The sequence below is a fragment of the Pavona decussata genome, unplaced genomic scaffold (genome assembly GCF_977016875.1).
Source record: "Pavona decussata unplaced genomic scaffold, jaPavDecu1.1 SCAFFOLD_166, whole genome shotgun sequence".
In the NCBI taxonomy this organism is placed as follows: Eukaryota; Metazoa; Cnidaria; class Anthozoa; order Scleractinia; family Agariciidae; genus Pavona; species Pavona decussata.
Genome location: NW_028145577.1, coordinates 907,117 through 920,000, shown reverse-complemented (window position 1 = coordinate 920,000; position 12,884 = coordinate 907,117). Strand labels below are relative to the sequence as shown.

General features: G+C 38.4%; 1 protein-coding gene and 2 long non-coding RNA genes across 3 annotated transcripts in view; 1 reads left to right on the top strand and 2 right to left on the bottom strand.

Annotated features, from left to right (window-relative positions):
• LOC146464299 (uncharacterized) overlaps window positions 1-594 on the bottom strand; it is a 3,843-nt gene extending 3,249 nt beyond the window's left edge. Inside the window, exon 1 of the long non-coding RNA XR_014868544.1 lies at window positions 1-594. This exon is cut by the window's left edge and continues 338 nt beyond it. This is a non-coding gene — a long non-coding RNA (uncharacterized LOC146464299).
• LOC146464288 (uncharacterized) overlaps window positions 1-12,884 on the top strand; it is a 221,212-nt gene that overhangs the window by 89,361 nt on the left and 118,967 nt on the right. The gene's annotated exons all lie outside the window — the stretch shown is intronic.
• LOC146464298 (pre-mRNA-splicing factor ISY1 homolog) lies at window positions 602-12,843 on the bottom strand. The gene is made up of 13 exons (XM_085129980.1): window positions 12,719-12,843; window positions 12,553-12,575; window positions 11,652-11,709; window positions 10,786-10,851; window positions 9,719-9,761; window positions 8,987-9,099; window positions 8,260-8,321; window positions 7,452-7,507; window positions 5,860-5,982; window positions 4,486-4,595; window positions 3,031-3,117; window positions 1,925-1,957; window positions 602-1,814 (listed from the first exon to the last, which is right to left on the bottom strand). The coding sequence occupies exons 1-13, from the start codon at window positions 12,719-12,721 to the stop codon at window positions 1,740-1,742; spliced, it is 852 nt and encodes a 283-aa protein (XP_084986106.1). The 5' UTR covers window positions 12,722-12,843; the 3' UTR covers window positions 602-1,739.

Genomic DNA, 12,884 nt, shown 5'->3' with positions numbered 1-12,884 from the left:
CAATTATCACGAGTTTCTCCGAGTCGTTTGACCAGCTGCTTGATAGCTGATAATGGCTGATGATAGTTTTGACTATCATCAACTATCATCGACTATCATTAGCCGCTTGACCAGGGCCTTACGACGTTAACTTTTATCCTTCCAACTGAAATTGCCTTTCTATTTGCACAAAAATTAACATTTCTTATTCTTGGCATCGTGCACCACCGCGTGAATATTTTGATTTAGCAATGACTAGGCTTGTGCCCGGGTTTAAAAAAAAAGCCTTTTGGACAGGGAAGTTTCCATTATTACAAACCTTTACTGTCAGTGAATTTTGAACCGATCCCGCCTTCCTTGAATGGGTTAAGTTACAGTAATTTAATACCAGTGATCTTAATTTTTTAACATATTTTCCCGCGTGTTTGAGATGACGCGCTTGTTCAGGACCGCAAAGTAAAACTTTCACACCATTTCATGTCTTGCGTGAGACAAAAGACCGATTGTTTACAAAAAGGCTCTTTACTCCAAGTTCTGGCTGTATTATTACATATTTACATAACACGTGATATTTAGCTGTTTTATCGCGAGAACGTAATGTGCATTAAATAACCAACTGGTCTAGGCTCTTAGAGAGACGCGCGAAGGACAGGGCGAGGGGACTCTAGGAGCCTGGAACAGGCTAAACTTACGCACAACCTCGTTTCCAGAGAGAGGTCCCTGGAAACGAGGTTGGGACAGCGCACAATCGAATGCGTACGTCACCGTTGATCAGGAAGAGGCGCACGTTTGGGCCAGGGAACGAGGCAAGGCTTGGCATCCGCAGATTTAAAGGAAACATTTGCTTGAATCGTGGCTTTCTCCTCGCCTCCAAACTAAAACTGCGGGGTACTACGCTTAAAATCGATTGGACTGTAAAGTTAAGCACGGGCAAGCAACTTGTTTTGTTTTTGACTAATGGATAAGGGGTTGGTTGGTTTCTAAAGAAACTGTGGTGCTGTGTCGGTGGGGAGTAGAAACGAACGTTTGGTTTATCAACAGAGTTAACAAAGTGGGCACCGTAGAGAGATTTGAGTGCTCTGACGAAGGGCTAACGCTCAAAATGTCAGCACTCGAATTTCTTTAAGGTGGCCAATTTACCTTTCGTTATCAACTCTGTTGATAAACCAAACATTCGTTACAACTGACTAAGGCCTCTTATTTATTAAGCGTTTTTAGAATTCTTTCATTCCCTCGCTCCAAGTCCAATTTAGCTTAAATCTGGTAAATTCTGATTTACCAATGGATAACACAGCTGGATAAGAGATTGACCCAACACTGATGCAATCACTGATTGTCATGTCTACTTTTGCTTGGAGCTAGAGTTAACATTTCCTTATCTTCGTTTCCTCGCGGGTTCGAGCGGTTGTTCGAGGACCCAACATTTCAAATCTACCACTGTTCTACTCTCGTTTGCAAGATGAGGAGTTTGATAATACAAAAAGTCCTTGTTACATGTAAATGCAGATCACAATAGAAGTCCCGCATCGTGTCACGTGAACCTCATATCACGTGTCTCACGGTTACGGAACACGTGCTTAGAGCGTGAAACCGAAGATTTCCGCCTGCCGTTTATCCATGGAGGCATTACCAAAGCACTGGCAGAAAGACGTGCAGGATCTATGAAAACCTCAACCAAGATCTTCCAGTTTCTTCCACTTTACATCTAAGCATGAGTGTCCGAAGGAGATTGTGTATTTACAAGTGAGTTTTATCGTCTGCTAGAGACCGAGAAGGGCTTTGGCTTCTTGACTTTGTTGCATTAGTGTCTCACTGGCGTATTTTTCAAGCAATTCCTGAAAGCAAAATGGAGACACGATTGATATTCAGCATGAAAACTAAGCCGTGGAAGGAATAAAGAAGATTTTCATTCTTAGTCATTTAGTAACAATTGCCGTTAGCATACCATTTTCTTTCGTTGAACAAGCATTTCCTCAACCTAGAAGTACAAAAGAACAAAAGAGAAACATTTCATGCACAAAGCAGGGTATTCTTAGGAATTTGAAATTTCAGTCTACATACATCTGAAAACAAGGCTAAACATTGCGTAAGAACCTTTGAGGCCACCTCACTGCCTTCAAATAAAAATCATTTAGTTTTGAAGAGGAAGTAGTAGTTTGCGTCGGGCGCTGAGATTGTTGTAAACATACCAGACGTTTCGGGAATAGTGTTCCCCATCAGTGAAATGACGGATTTGTCAAAGAGTGTTCATATTTGAAAAGCACTGAGGTTTGTATCAAAACCAGTCAACACCAGCCTCGCTTCAACCCAAAGGGCAGGTCACTAAGTACACAACTGTGAAATAAGCTTTTTTGATAGAGCTCGCGTTTGCGGTTCATTTAAATTTAGCATTCTTTGTGAGATGCCAAGAGCCTGCAAAGTACATATGTAGAGTACGCCATTTTAGAGTCCGTACAGCTTCTAAATTGTTACAAAACTATCTTCTTTCGGAAAGCAAAAAAGAGATCTGTGGATTAAATGGTACAGCTATGGCACAAAATTAATCTGAAGAAAAGTGATACTTCCTTTTATTGAAGAAGTCCAAACGTCCTTCAAAAATAATCTTTAGAACAAAAGAGCGTTGGCGCAATCGTGTTTGATTCGTGACACCAATACACGCGCTTGTTAATAAGATCATACCACGAGAATGTATATCTTCAAAATTACGTTTAGCGGGGATCTTGAGACAAGTTGAAAATGGACACAGCAGACTTAGCTCGAAACAAGATACAAAAGCCAAGAATAAAGCTGGTTTCTAACAAATTGAAGCAAATTTGTCTACAAATGTAAGTAAATCTGTATTGTAAAACAAAGAAAAAGGCTAAACCATGCCTTACTGTACTCTGTCGTCAAGCACACAACGAAATGACAAGAGCAAACAATTTGGTAGAGACACTCGGTTGCGGCTTGTGTTTCATCCTAGCTTTTTTCCAGCTCTCGTTACATCCTTGATGAGGTTTACGGCTTTTTTTTATTTTTTAATTTGTTAAATAAAGGTGTTGAAAGGCAAACCTCTTTCTGTGAAGGCACGGGAACATGAGCGACAAATGGTTGATTCCCTTCCGTAGTTTCATCTGTTTCCATTTCATTATCACTATCCTGTGAATAAATGGCAATATATAAAAACAATTCTCATTTTAGTAATTACTTATTCCGTCAACATTTCAGTGTAAGGTCCATGGCATAAATTTGTCAGATCAAGATAATTTGTTGTCATGATTGTAATTCTTCAATAACTTGAAGGTTAACACTTGTTTCCATATCTCAAACTGACCTTGGACACCTTATGAGGTTTACACAATGTTGTATTCCTTATTGTTGTAGTATTGATGTACGCGGGAACAGAAGCCCATTCATTAGGCAGAGAACTGAGTGAATAGAGCTCCAGCTAGGCAAAGGAATAACATTTTGGGGCTAAGCACCGATTTACGATAATTAGGGTTAAGCATTGATTCAAAGACGGTTAGTTTTCGTTTACTGTGATAGACAACTCTACAATAAATACGTTTAAAATTACAACTTTCAGCAGCTAGTCCTCGTTGGTGTAGTGGGTTATGGATAGAAGAAATGAAGCAAACAACTCGGGTTCGAGGCTTAAATAATTGTTTTTTTCCTCCTTTTCCACTTATTAAGTTGGATATGTTTCACTTCATGTAATTTTAAGCAAATGTCCAAGGTCAGTTTGAGAGATGGAAGCGACTGTATCACACAAACATTTGCATGCATTGTGGACCTATTTCTCCCATAAATATTTATACATCGTTTATATAGCGCTCTATACAAGGCTCTAGAGCGCTTAACAAGAAATATTGAACTATAAAGTTACTAACTAGAAATCGGAAAATAATAACAATAAAAAAAAGAGCAAGGACAGGGTCGAGAGAAAGTTAAAAATAAGCAATACGAAACAAATAGGTTTTCAGTTTAGATTTAAATTGGTTTAGGTTATCGGCAGATCTAATTTCATATGGAACAGAATTCCACAGCCGGTTTGGCACAGCAACGCTGAATGTACGGTCACCAAACGAGACAGTGTTTGTACTTGGAACTTTTAGTAACAACTGATTAGAGGATCGTTGAGATCGCATAGGGACGTATCTGTCATTATTAAAAACTGGATCGTTGTATAATGCAATTCGAGCTATTTGATTGGCTTAGCGACCATGGTATATGAGGCATTATACAATGCCCGAGAAACAGAGACAAATAAATTGTCTTCTAATTGTTCTTGCAAAGCGAAATCAGCAAAATCTAGCAATATTTCTTGATTGTTTTTAATAAAACAATTATTCCACTCACGCTTGTTGGGTATGAGATGATTATAGCTAACTCGGCGCTACGCGCCTCGTTGGCTATCTTATCTCATATCCAACGCGCGTTCGTGGAATAATTGTTAAATAGATCGGTAATATAATCAGGCGCGAGACCATTGTAGAAAGACCATGCGTGGTCTATCTTGGTTCATACCTCTTGTTCTTTGCTGACGGCATAAATATTCTCCTCTTCCTGCTCAGTTTCAGTTCCCAGTTCTCCCTCTTCTTTTCGTCTTTCCCATTCTTCCATTGCTCGGGCGATCGCTATGATACATCAATCAATCAATCAATCAATCAATCAATAAATCAAATTTGTTTAACAAGGGTGACACTTAACAGCCTGTTACAACTGACAAACATGTGGCCCTCAGATTCCGAATCGAATTTGAATTTGGAAATGTTGGTTTTTGAGGAGAGGGGAAAACCGGAGAACCCGGAGAAAAACCTCTCCAAGCAAGGACGAGAACCAACAAGAGACCCGCCGAGTCTGGGAATCGAACCCGGGCCACATTGATGGGAAGCGACTGGTCTCATCACTGCACCATCCCTGCTTCCCTAAATTGATGGAAGAATGAATGAACAAGTTGCAAAATAATCCTGAAACAGTAAGGCAAGGTGGTTCTACAATGAAACGAATATTTGTTTTTAATCAGCTGAGATGAAACGTAATTTAGCCAACGTCAAAAGAGCTAATGCTAAAAATGGCAGCACTCGGATCTCTTTACGGTAGACAAGTTTTCTTGGAAAGTAATCCTCTTATCTACAATGAAACTTTTGATTCTGATTAAGGTCACATGACGGTATTTTAATTACTGTTGTTTGCTATGCTGTAAAAGATGATCTAACATTTGAGTCTCACGACGAAATACTGTGTATGACACTTAAATTCATGAAAGCTACTGAGCAGTACTTTCCTGTGGTGCTGTTTTTCTACGCTGTACAAGGTGATTCTAACTTTTGAGTCTGTGGATGAAATCCTAAAGTGTGACCATTTAAATGAAAGCTACTGAGCAGTACTTTCCTGTGGTGCTTTTTATTATGCTGTACAAGGTGGTTCTAACTTTTTAGTCTGTTGATGAAATCCTTAAGTGTGACCATTCAAATGAAAGCTACTGAGCAGTACTTTCCTCTGGTGCTGTTTTTTATGCAGTACAAGGTGGTTCTATCTTTTTAGTTCGTTGATGAAATCCTAAAGTGTGACCATTCAAATGAAAGCTACTGAGCAGTACTTCCCTGTGGTGCTTTTATTATGCTGTACAAGGTGGTTCTAACTTGTTAGTCTGCTGATGAAATCCTAAAGTGTGACCATTCAAATGAAAGCTACTGAGCAGTTCTTTCTTGTGTTGCTGTATATTTTGATGTACAAGGTGGTTCTAGCTATTCATGGAAGATGAACCTGTACTCTTCCCAATGACCCTTCCCCCTTCCCACTCGAGACGATAGAGAAATAAACTGGAACCAGACAGCAACACAGACAGAGAGTGTGTGTAACTTCTAACTTATACCAGAAGAAGTTACAAGGTCTCACCTTCCTTTTCTACATCTTGTTCAAGTGGTACTAGCACTCCATCATCTTCGTCCCTGTAGCCATAATAGTCTGCATCAACATCTTTGTACAATTCTCCTCTGGTTTTCCTTGGTGGGGCTGGCGCTGCAGTGCAAAATGGCTGACTCATTAGTGCCCAAGAGAATGTCAGCAAAGGCTCAGTGTTGGGAGGCAGTATAGCCTAGTGGTTTGGGCGCCAAACTTGTAATCCGCAGGTTCCGGGTTCAAATCCCGCTCTGACCACTTGGGTTTTTTTTCACGGTAGCCCCGTTTTCAAATCCAAGGACACGCTTTGTAAATAGCCAACTGGTTTGCCTCGCACCAGTTGAGATTCTTAACAAAAATTTTGCTCAGTTTGTATATTTATTTCACTGATTTATAGTGTCCCCAATCACCGCTACAACGCTAAATACTTTGGGCCGATTATTTAAACGAAGTTTAGACAGCGTTCATAAAAGTCGTCGTCTAACCTACATGTATGTCTAAACCATGAACACCGATTATTTAAACGTAGTTTCTCTGCTGATCATGACAAACCGAGATGTGTGTCACCATTGTTAATGTTATACAAAACATGCCCTTAAGTATTTTCAGTTGGTTAATTTACATTTTGTTACTTTGATTTTATACACAGATTAGCAAAATAAAAACGTTCTTAATCGACTCTCAGCCTGAGGAATGTTCTTAATACGTTCTTAAAATTTTGGTTAATCTCAGCCTCAACGTTCTTATAAAAAAGGTTCTTTTAAAAAAAAAAACAGTGTATTATGGAAGTGTAATGAGCATTGTATTTCCCCCTCCTGCCACAAACCACAAGAAGGATTTTACTGACTGATTATTGGACAATAACAACAAACAAAAGTGTTTAACTTACAAAGGGCCTGCAGTAGATCTAATTTTCAAGTGCTGCTATTAAACAACAGTAGCAACAAATCTGGTTGTTTTAAATGTTGTAGCAGTTTTAAAGTAGGTTTGCATGGCATAAGGTGGTTGGCTGGTTGGCTGGTTGGCTAAATCTCTAAGTATACACAACACTTATTTAACGTGCTTGCAAGATGCAGGTACCGGTAATTTAGTGTGTTGCTTAATATATGATTAGTGTCCAGTGTACTCCCGAGATGCGAAGTCCTGAGACTTATACCCCAAGCTTGTGACCGGCTCACCACGTGAGTGACCCATAGCTCAGCACGGTTAGAACATCCAGACTAGTAACTGGACTCCAGGTCGTGGGTTCGATTCCAGCTGGTAGCTCGTAAATGTTTTTCCAAGAATTATCATCGTGTTCTTATTACATGTATCTATTTCATTTTCATGGCTTTAAGTGTTTGGCTGGTTCACAGAATTTAAAAGCTTAACAAAAAGAAATTCAGTACAGAAATCCACTTGTAATGGTGAGCTGTATTATTTTAATTCTGCTTTGAATAGCTATAGGGCTGAGTTGCTCGAAGCATGGTTAGCGCTAACCATTGGTTAAGAGGTATTAAAACCTATAGGTTGTCATGGCATTTAACCCGGGTTAGTGCTAACCATGCTTCGAGCAACTGGGCCCTGGTGTTTCAGAGCAAGACACTTACGTTCTTGTTCAAACAATTCCCTAACTCCTGGAAGATCTTTGGCTGCTCCAAAATACCTGACATAAAAAAACAATCATTATTTATTACTTTTTGAACCAACAGGACAGCGTCATCATCAGCTGTGTACAGATGTTCTTTGCTATACTCTGATTGACAAATTGAATTGAACAATTGACAGGCTCAGCGAGAGGAAGAACCTGTGTAAAAACCATTTGTTTCAATCATTGGGACAGAAAAGAAAAGCTAGTCTTCAGGATTGGGCGGCATTTTCTTGTTAAAAGTAAGCTTCATCTCCGGTGAACTTTCCGTTAAGTTTTCGGTTATGTCAAAACTATGTAACAAAGTATGCAATCCACATACATGTACTTAAATGTGAGCAAGGAAAATGTGGATTTGAACAAACGGTTTAGCCTATATTGCAGCATTCATTTCATTGCTTTTTCTTTAGTGACTCAATTTGGCGAGAGATTGTGCAATAGAAAGCTGGGATGGGAGCAGGGTTTATTAGCTTGTACATGTATCATTCAAATCTTTCTTTTAACTGGTCAACATGAGTGGACTGAAGGTACTACTGCCCAGTTAAAAGCAGGTGAGGTCAGCATTAAAGGGGTTTATGGGAGCAACACAACTTATACAATCATGTAGCATACCATGCTCTACCCTCCCCCCCTCCCCCCAGGGACTGCCATAAATGGGTTTCATGCCCACTAACTACATGAGATCTGTACCTGTCCAGCCTGAGGTCTATGGCACCAGAAGCATCTCTCGTGCATTCACTTATTTTTACGTGTAGTATAATTTCACTTACTTGTACCCTCTGTTGCCAGGAACTTCCTTTCCTTCATGATCAAGCATCTTTGGTCCAATTTTCTGCAAAAAACAGGTTATGTAAAGATTATTTAAAATAAATTATCACTGACAATAATCTTATTCCAAAGACATAGCAGAAGCCAATTGCAGTTAAGTCTCCCATTGGAGGAAAACATGGTCATTCCAATTCCAAATTAATGAATGACAATGGATTGGTAATAACTCAATTTCTGACCATCATTACACTGTAACTCATATTTAAGTGTTCAGCTGGTGTAGGGTGTACTGTAAAATGCTGAATATACATCCCCGCTCCTTTTCCCCTCAAAAAAGCCTACTACAAAGTCCTTTTGAGAATACTTAATTACAATGATGTACACTGTATAACCTTGTGGCTTGAATTTGGAGTATACAAGTAATGTAAGCCAAGGGCAACCTTATCTTTGAAATTTTAAGATGATGTAGCTGACATTCAAGGGACATCCACCAGTTTATTCATCACTTTCAGATGTACTGTACATGTATGGAGAGGAACCACTTTTTGCTCTCCACAGTATAAATGTAACTACAGCTGCACAATAATTGAAAGGATGGATTGAAAATGATTCTGATTCATCATCATCATCATCATCGTCATCGTCATCATTGTCATCACCATCAACATCAACATGATACATCAATAATTGATTATTAATTATTGATTGCAGTTGCATGTTTTCACTCACTCCGTAGTCTGGTCCTCCCAATTCTTTAATGCGATCCTCCCAATGTCGTTTTTCTCGCAGAAGTTTGTTAATTTCATCATTGAGATCACGGATCCTAAATTCCCCAAGACCCGCTGTGAAGTTTAGTAATGGGGAAAATTAACATTAGAAATCCTTCAACTGAACAAAGGTTAGGGGAATAATAACATTATTACATCAGCCATTGTAAATTTATGACTTGAGAAATCTTTTCAGTGTTACTAAGATTATAATTATGTATACATACATCCTACAGTTGTGTAGCTCTTTGTCGCTTAATATTTTTCCCTGACTGGTCTTAATTTCATGGTTTTCTCAATAAAGAGTAAAATGCAGTTAAATATAAAACTAAAGTGTAAGGTCTTATTTTTCCAGGAATGTTTTTGAAGTAGTTCAAAAAACTTGCAGCACACGTTTTAGAGGGTCTAAAACACTCAGCTGCGCCTCATGGTTTTAAACTCAATAAAACACTCCTGCTTGTTTTTTAGACATTACTCAAATATTGTATTAATTTTATTCACCCATGCTAAATGCAAACCCACAAATGAAGATTTGTGAGTTCTGATGCCACAAACTACATGTTAGTTATTAAATAGATTATAATGTACAGCTGTACATGAAATAAAAAAATAAATTATACACAGCTTACAAACATTTTAACATAAAAAATACGACTGTAACCTGGCTTGTAACACAGTGAAAGTGTTAACTTACCATTTTGAATCTGTGCAACTTTTTTAGCAACTTCTCTGATTATCTATTCAGCAGAAAAGAGAAACTAATAAATTAAAAATCATCATGTATCCTCTCCCCTTTCACACAATGTGTTAAAGCAAATGTCATGAAATATAATCATATTACATGCCACAGAATAGCAGATTTCTCAACCCTATTCAGCTTGGAAACTTTCTCCCCCACCGCCACAACCAAATTAATGCTTTAAACAATTGCTACATAGCTAAATGTACATAAGGGGTCATATATTTTTAATATTCAAGCAGATTCTAGCAAACTTTGCAACTTTTTACAAAATTCTACATAGTTTTACATGCATCTGCCATGGAAATAAAGGAAATCACTATGTAACCATAAAGGAGATTTGGAAATGTGACCTTAATTGTCAAGAAGTGTGGTGACAAAATCTTTGCTTTAAATTTCTCCAAGAATTAGTAACGAGTTTGAATTTATCAACAACTTCAAAGAGTGTTTCACCAGATTTCCAAATACACTATACCTCAAAGTTGGTTAAAAATATGTAAGACACTCTGCTCTGCCTCATTTTTCCAACCTTCTCTTCTGTGTTTAAAATCATATGATAGAAGCACTCTTCCACTAGGAGTCCCATTTAGACCAAGTTGATTTTACATTGTAACAGTGACACATCTAGGGCAAGATTTGGCTCAGGCTCGAAGGCCAAAGGATCCAAAATTTGTCTAAAACTTTCTTGTGCAAATATCTGACTCCACTGTTGCACAGGTATGCTACCTCAAAATCACAGCAGCCCCAAACAAGCTACAAATCTGTTCATCCTGGGCAATCTGCCCAATTCTCCACAAATATGGCTGCCTCTGCAGTGTTTGGTGTGCTCCTTTTCAATGAGTCCAAGTTCACTAGGGTGATCATTAGACCTCAGTGACCGACGGATTGGTCCATATACTGTATGTACCTTTGTTAGTAATAATTACACCTAGCACTAGCTAACTTAATGGTGGATCAGTTCCAAGTTTTTTTAATTGAATGACATCTCATTATACATGTAGATATGTGAAGAGGTAACACACCTGATGCCTCCACTTTTCAGCTTCCTGTAAATTATCACATTCTGTTGCGAGAAAAGGTCTTCTTTCCTTATAACATAGAAAGTAAAACATACAGCGTAAATACCATAAAGTAAGCCCACTAAAAATTAACCTCCTAAAATCTTAGAGCACGATATGGATAAAGAGACATGGTGGTGTAATGCGTAGTACATTAGGGTTCACTTGTTCAAAGCTCAATTAAGCTAATCCTGGGTTAACATCAATTAACTTTGATTGAAGTTTAACCATAAACACATAAAGATTTTCTAAAAGACTTTTGTCCCTTACTTTTGACTTAACTTTTCTTTACATTAGCTCACAATTAGCCCATAAAAAAATTTTTAAGGAGCAAGATGAAAACCTCAAGTGGTTAATAATTTTTAATCGTGGATTAGTGCTAAATGGTTTTCAACAACTGGGCCCACAGTAGATGGGGGGAAGCCTTTGATGGACTTCCACCTTGTCCAGAGGGGAGTAAAAATTACACATGTACAGCTGTACCTCTAGCTGTTTTCTGCTATTAATAGGAAATGGGTTATGCTATGTCATACAAACTGCCTTCACGTACGTGTATGTACACCTGTAAGCCCAAAGTGTGACTTAAAAGCTTCACAAGTACATGTAACTTTACATTGTTCAAGTTGTTTTTAGCTCTAATACCTCCATGGATAAAAACCTTGTGACCATTTTGACAAATGCTACAAAGCAGTACTTTCCGATGGTGCTGTTCATTTAAACCATTAATATTATTTCATAATACATTATTTTTTTAACATTTTCCCTGTTTGAAAGTAAGATGCCCTCTTTTGATCATGAAAAGGTCAGTCAACTTTGTCTAATCACAGTACCTTGATTCCTTTACCAGCTTCCTTTCTTTGCAGATCATACCAGCGGGCGAGCATGGTCCTAAACAGAGAATTTAATTAAGATATTGCTCTGTTTTTCATTCAGAGACTATAACCACTTCCAAATGACCAACAGACATTCATATCTCTGTTGCACATGCCAATTTTACATCTCACTTGCTTTTTACATAACTTTACTCTGTCTAGACTACTGCATAAATGGGTTCTCGTTACAATGCAGGTATTCTGGGATTCATGTGTCCATGCATTTTCACCAGATGGACACTGTACAATGTCATTATTCAATGCATTGCACAGGACTGCACAGATTTCATGACCTGGAATCACAGATACATGACTGCAGGTTTGAAGGAATTGTTCACCTGTTCTACCAGTGCACAAGGGTAACTTGAAAGATTGTAAGTTGCATAGGGTGCATGTCAGTAAAAAATAAATGCATTTGCACGCACAACATCTGGTCAAGTTCTGCCATACTCTTCAGACTGAGTAATCATGACCTCAATACCTTAATTGTCTAACCAGTTTTCATAACTTGCCTCTTCCATCACAAAACAAACCCTGATTGACTCATATTTTGGTTTGAACTTGTGAGTGAGTGAGTGAGTGAGTGAGTGACTGACTGACTGTCTGACTGACTGACTGACTGTCTGACTGACTTCAACTGACTGACTGTCTGTCTGACTGACTGAATGACTGACTGACTGACTGGCTGACTAATTAACTGATTGACTGATGGACAGACAGACATATTGATAGACTGGTTAGCTGGCTGAATGTTTCAATGACTATTTACTTGATGGCTGGCTGACTAAAGGAGAAACTAACTGACTGGCTGACTGACTGACCGATTAAATTCATCTTGAAAGAAAAATACTAAGCTTACATGGCTTTCTCCGCGTTTCTTGCCTGAGATGGTTGGTAAAAAGGAAAGAACAAAAAACAACATTGATCAATTCAGTGTGCTACTATAAACTACATGTATATTTAAGTCGAAAGCTCAACAAGATTATACAATGGGACGTTAAATTAACACCACAAAGCATATATACCATTTTTGAAGTGTATCTTGCAAGTTCCCCGAACGCTTAAACGATTTAACTGCGAAGATCTGATCAAATCTTGAGTGACAAATATGATACAACGTTGTGTACTGGTCGGTCCGCCATTAATCTGCAATGATACACCGCTGTCCAATAGTATTGCATAAATACCCAT

Coding starts and splice junctions, on each gene's coding strand:
- LOC146464298 (XM_085129980.1), bottom strand. Junction 9,100..9,718: donor AGTTGCACAGATTCAAAATG/GTAAGTTAACAC, acceptor TAAACTTCACAG/CGGGTCTTGGGGAATTTAGG. Junction 1,815..1,924: donor TTGTTCAACGAAAGAAAATG/GTATGCTAACGG, acceptor TTTTGCTTTCAG/GAATTGCTTGAAAAATACGC.